This window comes from Salmo trutta, chromosome 3 (assembly GCF_901001165.1).
Source record: "Salmo trutta chromosome 3, fSalTru1.1, whole genome shotgun sequence".
NCBI classification, from domain to species: Eukaryota; Metazoa; Chordata; class Actinopteri; order Salmoniformes; family Salmonidae; genus Salmo; species Salmo trutta.
In genome coordinates this window covers 58,986,251-59,005,357 of record NC_042959.1, presented here as the reverse complement: position 1 = coordinate 59,005,357, position 19,107 = coordinate 58,986,251, and the positions used below count along the sequence as shown (strand labels likewise).

Sequence of the window (19,107 nt, the reverse complement as noted above, 5' to 3'; positions counted from 1 at the left end):
TAATGCATTTATTTATTTATTACTTCCTCCATTTAAACACATTGAAAACATTTGCTGTTTTATAATGCTATTCTAGACATTTTGTCAGGAGGTTATGAGAAAACGCTGCAGTTTTAAAGCTAATTTCCTGCATGTCTACACATTTTTCTATGGGTCAGAGAGAAAAATGTGCTGTTTTATAGCTCATCTAATGTAATTGCTCACATTTTACCATGAGGATGAGAGAGAATTTTGAAGTTCTAAATTCTACACATTTTGCTATCATAAGTTTTCTGGGTGGCCCCCGACCTACAGGGGGGGACAACCCAATTTGTTAATTCTTTGGGGGGGGGGGGGGGGGGGGGCTGGGGGTCAGAGCCCTGCATGCCTGTTCAGTAATCCGGCCCTATTGATATTTAAATATCTATACATGAAAATGTAATATATAAAGAGCCAGAATAACCAAAGGGACACTGGATATGGTGGGTTAAAAATACAATACAGATTAAAAATGCAGTTCCTCTTCCTGAAATAATTGGAAATTAAGGAAATTGACAGTAGAGCAGCAGAGTAACCTTAGGCCAGCCTAGCTACAGTAAAAGGCACTCCTGTGCTGCTTGATTCATGTTGCCCTGGATATGAGTGCTGTGTTGGCCTAATTATGGCAGAATCCCCAAAAGAAGCATAGCAGCAGGAACCAATGGTATAATTATTTTAGCCTGTTTTTACATTTCCACACAGCAATAAAAACATGACCGGCTTTCGCTACGCCTCCAGTGTTGTGGGACTATATGTTACAGTATATCCTTTTGAAGAAAAATAATTAAAACATTTTGATAGACCTGGTGTAGTTTTTTAGATAACTCTATTATGTAGCAGAAGCATTGATTGCATGTACCTACTCATCTAGAAACAGCTTTGACAGCTTCAGCAGTATAGACCTATGGTCTTGAAGTAATTTTTTTATACCAGCAGATGGCAGGCTTTGTCTTTCACCTTTTAATTATTTGGATCATTATTTTTTTTTTCACCTTTTGAGAAGTGTGTTGTTGGCTGCTGATTGAGTATCCCAGAGACAGGGCCCTAATCCTACCCGTATGATTAGTACCCGATAACGCTTTGTCAAATCACACGTATTTGCCTGTTTCTTAAAAAATAGTACTTTTTCAAGAAATATTGTCTTTTATGATCACAGTATCAGAAGAATTCATTTATGAAGAAATGTAATACATAAAATAAAGATTTCTATATTTCTCCAAAAAGAAAAGATACAGTATATGCTCTATGTTAAAAATCAACACAAATGGAAAAAGATACATCTGTGTTCTCGGGGTATAAAATTATCTAAACTGTATACAACTGCTCGTTTGAATGACAGAGGCACATAGGTAATGCTACAGGTTTGTCTGTTCGTCATCACTTTCTTCATCAGCCTATACAGTAGAGGAAATTACTAATACTCTGAAATTAATGACTGTACAGCCCCTTAGAGTATAGGAGTGGAAAAGAAGGGAATAGAGAGCGCTCCACTTCTCTCTGCCTGCCCCTGAGGTGAATGAGTGAAGAGAGTCCTTCATGTGACAGACTCTCTCATTCCCTCAGAATCAACATAAACTGCAAAATTCCCAGAGAGTCAGCTGCTGTGATCTGCTTCACACTCACTTGCTTTCTTCAGTAAAGTTAGATTTGGTACATCTGGTTGACATTTCTCTCAGCGGTATTGCGAAATGTTTCTACAAAAAAGAAAAACATGAGGACAAATCTGGTTCATCTGGCCATTGGTCTGGTACTAGGCGTACACAAAGTAAATGTGAGGTGAACATGTTTTAGTTTTTTATGTTGTTTTATAACCTCTATGGTCTATGGTTATAACAGGTTTATAACAAATATACAGTTTGTTTTTTACTTTCACTTCAGGTAATCTGCATTTTTGTATTCTGAATTGTCAGTGGCAAGCCACGTTATATATGAGGGCTTAGTTTATGTGATTAAATACATTGTTAAGATGTTGTTAAAATAGTTGGATGACAGAAAAAAAGCAAATACTGATTATTCAGATGATGTACACTACCTTTCAGAAGTTTGCGGTCACTTAGAAATGTCCTTGTTTTTGAAAGAAAAGCACATTTTTGTCCATTAAAATAACATCAAATGGATCAGAAATATAGTGTAGACATTGTTAATGTTGTAAATGACTATTGTAGCTGGAAATCGGCAATTTTTTATGGAATATCTACATAGGCTGTAACGACCTGGGTTTGGAGACGTAGCGGAGTCAGGCGCAGGACACAGGTTTGAGTGAAACAGTCCGGTTTACTCAAAAGAACACAAGCAACAGGAAACAACAGTGTGAGGAGAAACACCTCCAACAACCACTGACAACGAACAATCACGGACAAAACAGAAAGGTAAGCCAGAGGGTTAAATAAGGAACATAATAAGGGAATTGAAACCAGGTGTGTGTAATCAAGACCAAACAAAACGAAAAGGGAAACATGGATCGGTGGTGACTAGAAAGCCGGTGACGTCGACCGCCGAACGCCGCCCGAACAAGGAGAGGGGCCGACTTCGGCGGAAGTCGCGACAGTACTCCCCCTTGACACGTGGCTCCAGCAGCGCGCCGACACCGGCCTCGGGGACGACCCGGGGGACGGGGCGCAGGGCGATCCGGGCGGAAGCGGTGAAACTCCTGCAGTAACGACGGGTCTAGGATGTCCTCCGCCAGTACCCAGCATCGCTCCTCCGGGCCGTACCCCTCCCACTCCACGAGGTACTGAAGGCCCCTCGCCCGATGTCTAGAGTCCATAATGGCTCGTCGGTGTACGCCGGGGCCCCCTCGATGTCCAGAGGGGGCGGAGGAACCTCCCGCACCTCAGACTGCTGGAGCGGACCAGCCACCACCGGCCTGAGGAGAGACACATGGAACGAGGGGTTAATATGATAATCAGGGGGGAGGTGTAACCTATAACAAACCTCGTTCAGTCTCCTCAGGACTTTAAATGGCCCCACAAACCGCGGACCCAGCTTCCGGCAGGGCAGTTGAAGTGGCAGGTTTCGGGTCGAGAGCCAGACTCGATCCCCCGGTGCATACACCGGGGCCTCACTGCGGTGGCTGTCGGCACTCGCCTTTTGCCGCCTGATGGCCCGTTGTAGTCGCACATGGGCAGCGTTCCATGTCTCCTCCGAGTGCCGAAACCATTCATCCACTGCAGTAGCCTCGATCTGGCTCTGATGCCATGGTGCCAGGACCGGCTGATAACCCAGCACACACTGAAAAGGGGTTAGATTAGTAGAAGAGTGGCGGAGGGAGTTTTGGGCCATCTCCGCCCAGGGGATAAACGCCGCCCACTCCCCCGGCCGGTCCTGGCAATAGGACCGCAGAAACCTACCCACCTCCTGGTTGACTCTCTCCACCTGCCCGTTGCTCTCGGGGTGGAAACCTGAGGTAAGGCTGACCGAGACCCCCAGGCGTTCCATAAACGCCCTCCAGACTCTAGACGTAAATTGGGGACCCCGATCAGACACTATGTCCTCAGGCACCCCGTAGTGCCGGAATACATGGGTGAACAGGGCCTCCACAGTTTGTAGAGCCGTAGGGAGACCGGGCAAAGGAAGGAGACGGCAGGACTTAAAAAAACGATCCACAATGACCAGGATCGTGGTGTTACCCCGCGACGGGGGAAGATCCGTCACGAAATCAGGCCATCTAGCCTGGCGAGGGTTCAGTCTCCTCGCTGCCCGAATGTACTCCAGATTTCGGTGGTCAGTCCAAATGTGGAAAGGGTGTCTAGCCCCCTCAAGCCAATGTCTCCACGCCTTCAGGGCCCCGACAACAGCCAACAACTCCCTATCCCCCATGTCATAGTTTCGCTCCGCCGGACTGAGCTTCTTCGAAAAGAAAGCACAGGGACAGAGTTTTGGTGGCGTACCCGAGCGCTGAGATAGTGTAACCGATGTGAAATGGCTAGTTAGTTAGCGGTGGTGCGCGCTAATAGCGTTTCAATCAGTGACGTCACTCGCTCTGAGACTTGAAGTAGGGTTTCCCCTTGCGTTGCAAGGGCCGTGGCTTTTGTGGCGCGATGGGTAACGATGCTTTGTGGGGTGTCAGTTGTTGATGTGTGCAAGGGTCCCTGGTTCGAGCCCAGGTTGGGGCGAAGAGAGGGACGGAACCTACACTGTTACAATAGCACAGCCCCTATTCCAGCCTCGGACGCGTCCACCTCAACTATGAACGCTAAGGAGGGATCAGGATGCGCTAGCACGGGAGCTGTGGTAAACAGAGCCTTCAGGTGACCAAAAGCCCTGTCCGCCCCAGCCGACCACTGCAGTTGCACCGGTCCCCCCTTTCTGCAAGGAGGGGGGACCAAAAGCCCTGTCCGCCCCAGCCGACCACTGCAGTTGCACCGGTCCCCCCTTCAGCAAGAAGGGGGGACCGCCACCTGCCCAAAACCCCAGATAAACCTCCGGTAGTAGTTGACAAACCCTAAAAACCGCTGCACCTCCTTTACCGTGGTTGGAGTCGGCCAATTACCCACGGCTGAAATGCGGTCATTCTCCATCTCCACCCCTGACGCGGAAAAACGGTACCCTAGGAAGGAGACGGACTGTTGGAAGAACAGACATTTCTCCGCCTTGACATAAAGGTCATGCTCCAACAGTCGACCAAGCACCCTGCGTACAAGGGACACGTGCTCGGCGCGGGTAGTGGAGTATATTAGAATGTCATCTATATACACCACTACACCCCGCCCGTGCAGGTCCCTGAAGATCTCATCCACAAAGGATTGGAAGACGGATGGAGCATTCATTAACCCATACGGCATGACGAGGCACTCATAGTGCCCAGAAGTGGTGCTAAATGCCGTCTTCCACTCATCCCTTCCCCGGATACGCACCAGGTTGTAAGCGCTCCTGAGGTCCAATTTTGTGAAGAAGCGCGCCCCATGCAATGACTCTGTCATACTGGCGATGAGAAGCAGCGGGTAACTGTATTTTACAGTAATCTGGTTCAAACCTCGATAGTCAATACACGGGCGTAAACCTCCATCCTTCTTCTTCACAAAAAAGAAACTCGAGGAGACAGGTGAAGTGGAAGGCCGAATGTATCCCTGTCCCAGAGATTCGGTGACATATGTCTCCATAGCCGCCGTCTCCTCCTGTGACAGAGGATACATGTGACTCCTGGGAAGTGCAGTGCCTACCAGGAGATTTATTGCACAATCCCCCGGTCGATGGGGTGGTAATTGAGTCGCCTTCTTTTTACAGAAGGCGAGTGCCAAATCGGCATATTCGGGGGGAATGTGCATGGTGGAAACCTGGTTTGGACTTTCCACCGTAGTGGCACCTAAGGAAACACCTACACACCTCCCTGAACACTGACAGGACCATCCCTTGAGAGCCCTCTGTTGCCACGAAATAGTAGGATCATGAGAGGCCAACCAGGGAAGACCCAACACAACGGGAAACACAGGAGAGTCGATCAGAAAGAGACTAATTCTCTCCTCATGACCCCCTGCGTTATCATAGTCATGGGAGCTGTGACCTCCCTAATTAGCCCCGACCCCAAAGGACGACTATCTAGGGCATGTACAGGGAAGGGAACATCAACGGGAACAATAGGAATCCCTAATCTATGTGCCAAGGAACGGTCAATAAAGTTCCCAGCTGCGCCTGAATCTATTAGCGCCTTATGCTGGGAATGCGGGGAAAACCCCGGAAATTCTATAGGTAACCACATGTGAGCAACAGGGGGCTGTGGGTGGGTCGTGTGCCTACTCATCTGGGATGAACCACCAGTGTTCCGCCTGCTACCTCGACTTCCTGGAGAACCTCCCCAGCACCGAACAGCAGTGTGCCCTCTGCGGCCACAGCTAGTGCAGGGAATGGTCCCCCCTCCGGCCCCCCTCATCGCAGCCCCTCCCAACTCCATGGGTGTTGGGTCTAAGGAGCTGGGGGATGGAACTAACGGACCCCGGTCCGGACGTCCGCGGGAGGCCAACAGGTTATCCAGCCGGATAGATAAGTCCACCAGCTGGTCCAGGTTGATGGTAATGTCCCTGCAGGCTAGCTCCCTACCAACGTCCTCTCGCAAACTACACCTGTAGTGGTCGATCAGGGCCCGCTCATTCCATCCCGCGCCTGCCGCCAGAGTTCTAAAATCCAGCGCAAACTCCTGAGCGCTCCTCTTCCCCTGTCTCAAATGGTACAAGCGCTCCCCCGCCGCTCTCCCTTCAGGTGGATGATCAAAGACTGCCCGGAAGCGGCGGGAGAAGTCCTCATAGTCATCCAGAGTTGGGCCTTCCCTTCCCCAGATGGCGTTGGCCCACTCCAGGGCTTTTCCAGTCAGGCAGGAGATGAGGGCACTCACTCTCGCGCGTCCCGAAGGGGCCGGCTGAACAGCTGCCAGGTAGAGCTCCAGCTGGAGTAGGAACCCCTGGCACCCGGCAGCTGTTCCGTCATACGCTCCCGGGAGCGAGAGCCGAATCCCACTGGATCCTGACGACGGATGGATAGGCATGGGTGTAGGTAGAGGTGCGGGTGGAGGTGGTGTGGCTGGGTCGATGGGAAATCCTCTTCTCTCCCATCTGTCCATGGTCTGCAGCACGCGATCCATGGCTGTCCCGAGACTCTGCAACATGGTTGCGTGCTGCTGGACGCGCTCCTCTACTGGGAGAGGAGGGCTGTCTGCGCCTGCTGACTCCATTTGAATGGTCCGTGATTCTGTAACGACCTGGGTTTGGAGACGTAGCGGAGTCAGGCGCAGGACACAGGTTTGAGTGAAACAGTCTAGTTTACTCAAAAGAACACAAGCAAAATCTCCAACAGGAAACAACAGTGTGAGGAGAAACACCTCCAACAACCACTGACAACGAACAATCACGGACAAAACAGAAAGGTAAGCTAGAGGGTTAAATAAGGAACATAATAAGGGAATTGAAACCAGGTGTGTGTAATCAAGACAAAGCAAAACGAAAAGGGAAACATGGATCGGTGGTGACTAGAAAGCTGGTGATGTCGACCGCCGAACGCCACTCGAACAAGGAGAGGGGCCGACTTCGGCGGAAGTCGTGACATAGGCGTACAGAGGCCCATTAGCAGCAACCATCACTCCTGTGTTTCAATGGCACGTTGTGTTAGCTAATCCAAGTTGATCATTTTAAAAGGCTAATTGATCATTAGAAAACCCTTTTGCAATTATGTTAGCACAGCTGAAGGGTTTTCTAGTGATCAATTAGCCATTTAAAATGATCAACTTGGATTAGCTAACACAACGTGACATTGGAACACAGGAGTGATGGTTGCTGATAATGGGCCTCTGTACGCCTATGTAGATATTCCATTAAAAATCTGCCATTTCCAGCTACAATAGTCATTTACAAAATTAACAATGTCTATACTGTATTTTGGATCAATTTTATGTTATTTTAATGGACAAAAAACATGCTTTTCTTTAAAAAACAAGGATATTTCTAAGTGACCCCAAACTTTTGAACGTTAGTGTATATATTTTGCAGATTATGCTTGCTAACTGCAAGGACAAGACATTTTCCTAAAGATATCACCTGCAGGATAATTTACAGGAGTTTAACTGAGATTGTATAGCTGGTGGAACTGTCGCCAAAACATGCTGCTTTTCCAGAAATCCACTGTGTGCCTCTGTGTATTCCTATCCTGAGGTGGTTGAACTCCATGCCAGTACCTCTCTGTTGCCACTAATCCTAAATGTAACCCTTTATCAGAGCCAACTCAAACAAGAACATAGAAATATCACTGTTATTTTTAGATTACGGGTCAATGTGTTATCAAATGGCCTAAAATGAGGATCAATATGGACATACTGATAATAAAACAAACAGCAGGGAACTTGCTGTGTCACTGCAAAGTAATGTAGTGCACATCCTTCAACTTTCACCTCACATATTCACATTGGTTATACAATTTAGATCAGATTACAACCTCTGCCATTTTCTAGCCACTTAAAAGCTTAATTTGATGGGGCAGTAAAGAAGCGGAGGAATACTGTAGTTAGAGCCATATTGTGTTGGGGAGTGTTTGGAGTAAAACCCTGATGTCCTTTACTTAAAGTAATCCACACCACACCTGGTTTCAAATAATATTTGTTTACAATGATAGACAACAAAAACTTTAGCTGCACTTGATTGAGCTTGCCTTGCACAGTGGAACCAATAGAATAGCCCCAAAAGTACAAACGTCACCCATCTGGCATTCCAGGTGGACTAATTGAAATGCTCAAAAGTATTTGAAAGAAAACTAATACTATTTGAAACGAGGTCTCACCCATTCACACAGGGGGAAGGCATCAGTAAACAGTGCCAATGTCTCCAGGATTTAAGATTTACATTTTACAGTCCTCCAATGCACACTCTGAAGACCAAACGCTGAGCCTCTCTCCACTGCTATTTCACCACCACTAAACAAGCCCACATCAGCTGTGACGACACCAGCTCTTGTCACTCAGGCCAGCACAATAAATATGAGTTATTTCCAGCTCAGTAACAAGATATCTCACTAAGGAGTGAGGCTTTAAAATAACTCATCTGTACTGCTAGCTGGGACTTTTTTTTAAAGATTTAGTTTAGGACCGGTCAGTGTGGGATAAACTGGAATAAGTCTGCGTGTAGTGTTAATGTTAATCTATTATGGGTCCGTCTAGTTCTAGAGGCATGCAACCACCTCTCACTACTCCACCCCCATGCACTACGATCTCACAAGGAACCCAGCTTCAGAGTTCAGGGTAAAGTGACTGCTGGCATATACGTGAGAAAGGGGGAGGGATGGACGCTGCTGGGCTTTTCCTGGTCACTTCTTCTGAGAAAAAGGGATGAATTCAGGGACTGTGCCCAGGCCCTCTTGCCACGCCTCCATTCCAGCAATAATCTCAGATGAACAGCAGCAGCTCAGATAGCCTATTAGGTTCTGATCACAAGATACTGTACTGGCACAGTTGCCTCAAGCCTCAAAGTTAGCCCAACACTCCAGATACGACCCCATCTATTTGCATTACAACTTGAATCTAGGACACACTATTTGGCCGAGATGTACAGTACATAAGCTTGGCACCCAGAGCTAGAGACCGCTGGCCGTCTAGAGACCGTGCATTGACACTACATGATACTGTGATACAGTGAACTAGTAATGGAGTTAACTCTTTTAAGGAACACTGTACTTGATGGAAAGAGTCCAGTGAGTCACAACTGACTGGACTGAATAAAATATTTTCTTATTTGATTTATAGTCAGTTATTTTAATGGAGGTAAGATGTTAAATATTATCATTCAGTGTCAGATAGACAGTACCACCACCCAGAGGCCTGGAGATGCCGTGCCGGCTGGCTGTGGTTGTGTACCAAATAGCTCCCTATTTTCTATATAGTGCACTACCCTATGGGCCCTGGTCAAAAGTTGTGCATTGTTAAGGGAACAGGAGGCCTTTGGGGAGGCAGTCTGTGTGTATGTTTCACTATTGTCTCTGTCTGCAGCCTCCCATTGTTCCCAGTCTCTGACCCATGGAGGAACGTCTAGACAGCTGACACTTACCTTATCCATACAGGGAACAGATAGACCCCCACATCTCTGTTGGCAGGATAGAACACTCTACCAGACCTACTGAGGGCAGCAGTCCAAAAACCGCAGACACTTAATAGGGTGATGTCTCTCTCTGTACACAGCCACATTGGGGTGGCAGGTAGCCTAGTGGTTAGAGTGTTGGGCAAGTAACCGAAAAGTTGCTGAATCAAATCCCTGAGCTGACAAGGTAAAAATCTATCGTTCTGCCCCTGAACAAGGCAGTTAACCTTCCCCGGTAGGCCGTCATTATAAATAAGAATTTGTTCTTAACTGACTTGCCTAGATAAATACAATTTAGCCTTTATCTATCCAGGTTCAAATCCCTTGAGGTTAAAGGGAATATTGTAAAAGAGCTTTTGTCTGTAGCAGGTAGAGTTAAGTGCCTTGCTCAAGGGGACAATGACAGGAACACTTGAACTCCCACCAGATTGTTCCTGTCAGCTGGGATTCAAACCAGCAACTCTCCTGTTGTTGGAAACCAAATATCAAAACCAGATAGTATATATGCAATGTGGTCTCAGAGCATTTCGTATTATTCTGTATCTGTTTGTAAATCCGAGACAATCCATTTAGTATGATATCTTACGTTTCGTATGGTATGTGTTCATTTGTGGATGTCCATCATCCATTTTAAACGATATGTTATGAATTACAATTTATATGATATGTTATGAATTGCAATTCATACAACATGTTCCGAATTTGCAAAACGTACAATGTTAGGAATTTGCTAAACATATGATATGTTACGAATTCCAATTTGTTGTGGCTAACGTTAGCTAGGTGGGTACTAACGCCAACGTTAGCTAGCTGGCTAACGTTAGCTTTAGGGGTTAGGGGTAGGGGTTAGCTAAAAGGGTTAAGGTTTGGGAAAGGGTTAGCTAAAAGGGTTGTGGTTAGGGGAAGGGTTAGCTAAAATGCTAAGTAGTTGCAAAGTAGCAAAAATGTAGTAAGTAGTTGCAAAGTTGGTAATTAGCTAAAATGCTGCAGAGATCCATGATGAGTTTTGAACACACAACTTTTGAGTTGCTAGATGTTCATGTTATACCTCTACCCAACCACCCTCCTTCTGTTTTATGTAACCATACCAAATGTAATATATCATACAAATTTGGTATCCTGGATTTACGTTTACTATATTATGTCTGGTCTATGAGACCAGTCTGCTATATAATATTGGATTTAGTCTTTATAAATCAAGTCTTCTTGACTTTAAAAAAATGAATGTTTAAAAAAAATTATAATAACAATATCAGGTGTGTAAACGAATGTAATATAATATAACAACTAATGTATCATCAGATGTTGTTCAGTAGAATGAATAAACTGAGATCTTTCAAAATTCGACAATTCGTCATGTTAGGGGTTTTATGTGACTCACTCAACTCGGAAAAGAGGATTCGCAGCGGTATTTTCACACGCTGATGCTGTTGTGTACCACGCTGTTTCCACGGACCACATCAGCCCCTGATCACGCGTTGATTCTTCTCCTATTGGTTCCTGTCTAGTACACATTTGTGTCTGATTGGCTGAACGTAGAGACCGGCCCCTCTGTATCCACTGTATTTGAAATTATGGCTGAATGGAACTGGAAAAGGGAATAGAGAAACATATATTGTAACATTTACCACAAGTCCGACTGTCACATCACTTCATTAACACAGTGAAGTTACATTCGATACATTGTCTTCGAATATGAGAAAATGTATGTCGTCCTTTGTCGAGCACCACAACAATGTAAGTAGCTACAATCCTAATTCTCACTGAAGTATTTAGGAAACCACTAACGTTAGGGTGATGTTGGATGATGACATTTTCTTTAAAAAAAGTGCATCTATCTCTTTGAAATACGTTTAGAATGTAAACAGAACTTTTTGATATCTGTTTAGTAATGTATTTTATTTATTTATTTCACCTTTATTTAACCAGGTAGGCTAGTTGAGAACAAGTTCTCATTTGCAACTGCGGCCTGGCCAAGATAAAGCATAGCAATTCGACACATACAACAACACAGAGTTACACATGGAATATACAAAACATACAGTCAATAATACAGTAGAACAAAAGAAAACAAAACGTCTATATACAGTGAGTGCAAATGAGGTAAGTTAAGGCAATAAATAGGCTATGGTGGCGAAGTAATTACAATACAGCAATTAAACACTGGAATGGTAGATGTGCAGAAGATTAATGTGCACGTAGGGATACTGGGGTGCAAAGGAGCAAGATAAATAAATACAGTATGGGGATGAGGTAGGTAGATAGATGGGCTGTTTACAGATGGGCTATGTACAGGTGCCGTGATCTGTGATCTGCTCTGACAGCTGGTGCTTAAAGCTAGTGAGGGAGATATGAGTGTCCAGCTTCAGCGATTTTTGCAGTTCGTTCCAGTCATTGGCAGCAGAGAACTGGAAGGAAAGACGACCAAAGGAGGAATTGGCTTTGGGGGCTACGAGTGGGTGCTGCTGCTATGGTGACCAGTGAGCTGAGATATGGCGGGGCTTTACCTAGCAGAGACTTGTAGATAACCTGTAGCCAGTGGGTTTGGCGACGAGTATGAAGCGAGGGCCAACCAACGAGAGCGTACAGGTCGCAGTGGTGGGTAGTATATGGGGCTTTGGTGACAAAACGGATGGCACTGTGATAGACTGCATCCAATTTGTTGAGGAGAGTGTTGGAGGCTATTTTATAGATGACATCACCGAAGTCGAGGATCAGTAGGATGGTCAGTTTTACGAGGGTATGTTTGGCAGCATGAGTGAAGGATGCTTTATTGCGATATAGGAAGCCAATTCTAGATTTCATTTTGGATTGGAGATGCTTTATGAGTCTGGAAGGAGAGTTTACAGTCTAACCAGACACCCAGGTATTTGTAGTTGTCCACGTATTCTAAGTCAGAGCCGTCCAGAGTAGTGATGCTGGACGGGCGGGCAGGTGCGGGCAGTGATCGGTTGAAGAGCATGCATTTAGTTTTACTTGCGTTTAAGAGCAGTTGGAGGCCACGGAAGGAGAGTTGTAAGGCATTGAAGCTCGTCTGGAGGTTAGTTAACACAGTGTCCAAAGAGGGGCCATAAGTATACAGAATGGTGTCGTCTGCGTAGAGGTGGATCAGAGAATCACCAGCAGCAAGAGCAACATCATTGATGTATACAGAGAAGAGAGTCGGCTGGAGAATTGAACCCTGTGGCACACCCATAGAGACTGCCAGAGGTCTGGACATAATAAGTGGATGTTGAGATTTAGTTGAATTTGAAGGACAGTAGATTTGAGTCCCATCTCTCTGTGTAGCCTGTGTGAGGGGGCATGGGACTGTTTGTATAAGCAGCATGCCCTGTGCATCTGCTGGGTAACTGTGTAAAAGGCCAAAGTGCTGGGAAACACTTGCCGATCACTCACAGTTCACAAAATTCTGAACTTTGATGGGGGGGGACACAAATTCTGAACTCCTCATGAGGGGTTGCAGTGGCTGGCGGTCTGCGTACCCACATCCATACCCACACATGCAGTCAACTGATTTGAGCAATCAATCCATTTATGCAGTTAAATGACTGAACTCTCTTAACTATAGTAAATGTATTATACCATTAGCCAGGGCTGGCCCTAGCTTTTTCGGGGCCCTAAGCGAGCAAAACATTTTACTTGTTTACTTGACAGCAGAGATAAAAAAAATTTGTTTTAAAGTTAATTTACTGCAATTCTATACATTTTGCCATTGCACATTACATTTACATTTAAGTCATTTAGCAGACGCTCTTATCCAGAGCGACTTACAAATTGGTGCATTCACCTTATGATATCCAGTGGAACAACCACTTTACAATAGTGCATCTAAATCTTTTGGGGGGGGGGGGGTTAGAAGGATTACTTTATCCTATCCCAGGTATTCCTTAAAGAGGTGGGGTTTCAGGTGTCTCCGGAAGGTGGTGATTGACTCCGCTGTCCTGGCGTCGTGAGGGAGCTTGTTCCACCATTGGGGTGCCAGAGCAGCGAACAGTTTTGACTGGGCTGAGCGGGAACTGTGCTTCCTCAGAGGTAGGGAGGCGAGCAGGCCAGAGGTGGATGAACGCAGTGCCCTTGTTTGGGTGTAGGGCCTGATCAGAGCCTGAAGGTACAGAGGTGCCGTTCCCCTCACAGCTCCGTAGGCAAGCACCATGGACTTGTAGCGGATGCGAGCTTCAACTGGAAGCGAGTGGAGAGAGCGGAGGAGCGGGGTGACGTGAGAGAACTTGGGAAGGTTGAACACCAGACGGGCTGCGGCGTTCTGGATGAGTTGTAGGGGTTTAATGGCACAGGCAGGGAGCCCAGCCAATAGCGAGTTGCAGTAATCCAGACGGGAGATGACAAGTGCCTGGACTAGGACCTGCGCCGCTTCCTGTGTGAGGCAGGGTCGTACTCTGCGAATGTTGTAGAGCATGAACCTACAGGATCGGGTCACCGCCTTGATAGGGGCACATAGGGGCTCCTGAGTGGCACAGCGGTCTATCTCAGTGCTAGAGGCGTCACTCCAGACCCTGGTTCGATCCTGGGCTGTATCATAACTAGCCGTGATCGGGAGGCCCATAGGGTGGCGCACAATTGGCCCAGCGGTCATTGTAAAATAACAATTTGTTTTTAACTGACTTGCCTAGTTAAATAAAAACATAGAGTAAATGTTGCAGTTTTAAAGCAAGTTTCCTGCAATTCTACACAGTTCTCATAGGGCAGAGAGAAAATGTTGACATTTTCTAACAAATTTCATGCAGTTCTACTCATTTTGCCATGGAGTGGAGAGACATTTTAGCAGTTTTAAAGTGAATTTCCTGCAATTCTACACAGTTTGCAATGACTAATGCTATGTTTATATGATATCTGAGTGAGAGTGACTAACAAAATCAATGGGGGCCCCCTGGAGGTTAGGGCCCCTGGGTACGTGCCCTCTGTACCCGGTTGGTATTCGGCCATGATTACTATGTTTAGATAGTTGGCTAGACTAACTTACCACTCAAAAAACTGTTAGCTGACATTGCTAATTGAGTGACTGTCAGTGACTGACATATCAAGAGAAAAACTGCTGATGCACAACCAAATGTAGACATTTTACCATGATCCATAAGCCTACAAATAGGCCAGTTGACAATCCCTGATTTACATGTTCTGTTAGTATTGGTGGACAAGTAAATCAATTATGTTAGGTATCTAAAGATTTACTGAAGTGTATAGAGAAAAGATACTGGTACAGTATGAGCATTGTGTTTATTAACCAGCTGAAGAATAATGACAGTTGTTCCAATCATCATTTTCTTTGCTTCTTTATGGACGGAAAAGTAATTGACAAAAATCATTTCATATTTCACTTTAAACTTTTGATATTTGTAATATCACCTTTCAACTAATGTCTAATGAGCTTGTATGTCTTCGGAGAAAGGATAATTAAGGATCACAGGGACTAGGTACAGTAGGGGAAAAAAGTATTTGATCCCCTGCTGATTTTGTACGTTTGCCCACCTAAAAAGAAATGATCAGTCTATAATTTTAATGGTAGGTTTATTTGAACAGTGAGAAACAGAATAACAACAAAAAAAATCCAGAAAAACGCATGTCAAAAATGCTATAAAATGATTTGCATTTTAATGAGGGAAATAAGTATTTGACCCCTCTGCAAAACATGACTTAGTACTTGGTGGCAAAACCCTTTTTGGCAATCCCAGAGGTCAGACGTTTCTTGTAGTGGGCCACCAGGTTTGCACACATCTCAGGAGGGATTTTGTCCCACTACTCTTTGCAGATATTCTCCAAGTCATTAAGGTTTCGAGGCTGACGTTTGGCAACTCGAACCTCCAGCTCCCTCCACAGATTTTCTATGGGATTAAGGTCTGGAGACTGGCTAGGCCACTCCAGGACCTTAATGTGCTTCTTCTTGAGCCACTCCTTTGTTGCCTTGGCCGTGTGTTTTGGGTCATTGTCATGCTGGAATACCCATCCACGACCTATTTTCAATGCCCTGGCTGAGGGAAGGAGGTTCTCACCCAAGATTTTCCCCCTTTTTTCCCCTTCCGGTGATTGCCAACAAGGGTTTTGCCACCAAGTACTAAGTCATGTTTTGCAGAGGGGTCAAATACTTATTTCCTCATTAAAATGCAAATAATTTTATAACATTTTTGACATGTGTTTTTCTGGATTTTTTTGTTGTTATTCTGTCTCTCACTGTTCAAATTAACCTACCATTAAAATTATAGACTGATCATTTATTTGTCAGTGGGCAAACGTACAAAATCAGCAGGGGATAAAATCGGACATATCGAGTGCATAGAGGAGTTCTGTATCTATAATTCTTAAAATAATTGTTATGCTTTTTGTGAACGTTTATCGTGAGTAATTTAGTAAATTGTTAGTAAATTCCCACGGGAGTTTGCGGGGGTATGCTAGTTCTGAACGTCACATGCTAATGTAAAAAGCTGTTTTTTGATATAAATATGAACTTGATTGAACAAAACATGCATGTATTGTATAACATAATGTCCTAGGTGTGTCATCTGATGAAGATCATCAAAGGTTAGTGCTGCATTTAGTTGTCTTCTGGGTTTTTGTGACATTATATGCTAGCTTGAAAAATGGGTGTCTGATCATTTCTGTCTGGGTACTCTGCTGACATAATCTAATGTTTTGCTTTCGTTGTAAAGCCTTTTTGAAATCGGACAGTGTGGTTAGATTAACGAGAGTCTTGTCTTTAAATAGCTGTAAAATAGTCATATGTTTGAAAAATTGAAGTAATAGCATTTCAAATGTTTTGAAAATCGCGCCACAGGATTCAACTGGCTGTTAAGTAGGTGGGACGATTTGGTGCCACCTAGCCCAGAGAGGTTAACAAGTGACATTAATAAGAGATCATAGCTTTCACTTGGATTCACCTGGTCAGTTAATATCATGGAAAGAGCAGGTGTTCTTAATGTTTTGTATACTCAGTGTATATTCCTTTATCTGTTAACAGAGTGACACCATGGAAGTTGATGAGCTGTACTTTCCTGGCAGTCAGAACCATGAAGAGTCCCAGTGTCCCCCTATGGCCGTGGGAGACATGGAGGCGGTGGAGGCTCTTATGTTCATGAACACCCACTGGAAAGCCAGGACTTCCAGGAGCTTCAAGCATAGACAGTTCCGACCTCTGACCCCTTCCTCTGACTTCTCAGAGGATGACTCTCGTCTCTCACTTGACCCGGCTGAGGTCCGTGAGTCTCTGGTAAATTTCCTGCTATACTTGTGTGTGTTCTCTCAAGTTCTGTCACATACATTCACAGTGATAATCCTCCATACTAAGTGAAATGTAATAAATATCACCTCACACAATGTAGAGATTATATCGTTTTGTAACCACTTCAGGTTTTTTCCCCCCTCCGTCTCAGTGTATGACCCCGCCATACAGCCCGCCAAACTTTGAGGCCATTCACAGTCATCCTGCTCCAGAGACAGTACAGACCTCCTGGTGCCAGAGCCATAACCCACAGCCAGCACAGCAGGGCTTGACACAGCCACAAATGGTCAGCCAGCCCCGATCACAGGCCACCAGTGTGATCCGTCACACTGCAGACGCACAGCACTGCAGCTGGAGCATCTGTCCAGCCGCCCCCCTGGAGCACAGACTAACCCAACCCCTGCCTCCCCAGCCCCAGCCAAGCCCAGAAAGCATCAACCCCCTGGCAGATAGGCTATCTGGCAGGGACTCCAAAGGGAACATGACACCCCTTGACACCTCTGCTGAACCGGCTGCCATCCAGGCTCCGGTTACTGTGACTCTGCCAGCCTCTGTTGGTAAATTCCACCAACCTACATCGGTGTCCCCTGTCAACTGTAGGGTTTCTCCTGTTCCGGTTTATTGCCAGATACTACCTGCTGTGCCAATTGCAACGAACAGTCATATTCCAATGGCTACCACCATGATGGTGGCGGCAACCAGTCACCAACAACAGTCAGCAACAGTTGGTCCTCCTTCAGTCTTCTTCATGGGCGACCAGGTGACAAAGGGCCCTATCATCTTCTTGGTTCCCCGGCCAGTTGTCGGGATCCAGCCGTCAGTGCTGACATCTGGTGGCACCAAGCTGCCAGCCATCGCCCCAGTGCCAGGCTTCACCTCAGTGGTCCAGCGGAGCAGCCTGCAGCCCGCTGAGGTGTCCAGAGTCCGCAGCCATATCTGCCCCCACGAGGACTGTGGCAAGACCTACTTTAAGAGCTCCCACCTCAAGGCTCACATGAGGACTCACACAGGTAAGACAGGGCTGGTGGGGAGTCTGGTTTAAATGTTACAAATTCAGGTAGTGACCTTTTTGTTTACAAGTAACACAAGTATTACATATTGTAGGAATAACAACATAGCTTATCTCAGTTTTTTTTAAAGTTAGTGTTCTTTTCTTTGGCTTCCTCTTGCTACCTTATTAGTGCTGTAATTGCACTAAAGCCACAACGTTCAAAGACCTCCTTACATGCCGTAATAACAAGATCAGGTAATCACCCTCTTAGCCTGTATGGCTGACTGTGTGTGTGTCCTGCTGTAACACTAGTCTTTCCTCTATGTGTTCTGTTCAGGTGAGAAACCTTTCAAATGCAGGTGGGAAGGCTGTGAGAGACGCTTCGCCCGATCCGATGAGCTATCACGCCACCGTAGAACCCACACGGGAGAGAAGCGTTTCGCCTGCCCCATGTGCCACAGCCGCTTCATGCGTAGCGACCACCTGGCCAAGCACGCCCGTCGACACCTGGCCACCAAGAAGGTGCCCTGTTGGCAGATGGGAGTCTGTCACAGCGGTGATGTTACACATGCAGTGTTTTCGGCACCATTCCTTCATCCTCTGCCCTGAATAAACTCTTCAAATCAAATGTATTTGTCACATACACATGGTTAGCAGATGTTAATGCAAGTGTAGAGAAATGCTTGTGCTTCTAGTTCCGACCATGCAGTAATATCTAAGAAGTAATATAACCTAACAATTCCACAACAACTACCTTGTACACACAAGTGTAAAGGAATGAATACGAATATGTACATATAAATATATGAATGAGTGATGGCCGAACGGCATAGGCAAGATGCAGTAGATGGTAAGAGTACAGTATATACATATGAGATGAGTAACGTAGGGTATGAAACATAAAGCGGCATTGTTTAAAGTGGCTAGTGATACATTACATCAAGATGGAAAGATGCAGTAGATGTTATAGAGTACAGTATATACATATGAGATGAGCAATGTAGGGTATGAGAACATTATATAAAGTGGCATTGTTTAAAGTGGCTAGTGATACATTTAATTACATCAATATGCAGTAGATGGTATAGCATACAGTATATACATATGGGATGAGTAATGTAGGGTATGTAAACATTATATAAAGTGGCTAGTGATAAATTGATTACATCAATTTTTCCATTATTAAAGTGGCTTGAGTTGAGTCAGTATGTTGGCAGCAGCCACTCAATGTTAGTGATGGCTATTTAACAGTCTGATGGCCTTGAGATAGAAGCTGTTTTTCAGTCTCGGTCCCCGCTTTGATGCACCTTTACTGACCTCGC

General features: G+C 45.5%; 2 protein-coding genes across 2 annotated transcripts; one reads left to right on the top strand and one right to left on the bottom strand.

Moving 5' to 3' along the window:
* Nucleotides 1-5,666: 5,666 nt before the first annotated feature.
* Nucleotides 5,667-9,720, bottom strand: LOC115165656 (uncharacterized). Its single transcript, XM_029718922.1, has 3 exons — nucleotides 8,278-9,720; nucleotides 6,073-6,709; nucleotides 5,667-5,671 (listed from the first exon to the last, which is right to left on the bottom strand). The coding sequence occupies exons 2-3, from the start codon at nucleotides 6,680-6,682 to the stop codon at nucleotides 5,667-5,669; spliced, it is 615 nt and encodes a 204-aa protein (XP_029574782.1). The 5' UTR covers nucleotides 6,683-6,709; nucleotides 8,278-9,720.
* A 1,266-nt stretch (nucleotides 9,721-10,986) lies between these two features.
* LOC115181224 (Krueppel-like factor 10) lies at nucleotides 10,987-18,497 on the top strand. Its single transcript, XM_029743247.1, has 4 exons — nucleotides 10,987-11,303; nucleotides 16,534-16,782; nucleotides 16,946-17,804; nucleotides 18,123-18,497. The coding sequence occupies exons 1-4, from the start codon at nucleotides 11,262-11,264 to the stop codon at nucleotides 18,392-18,394; spliced, it is 1,422 nt and encodes a 473-aa protein (XP_029599107.1). The 5' UTR covers nucleotides 10,987-11,261; the 3' UTR covers nucleotides 18,395-18,497.
* The last annotated feature ends 610 nt before the right edge of the window (nucleotides 18,498-19,107 follow it).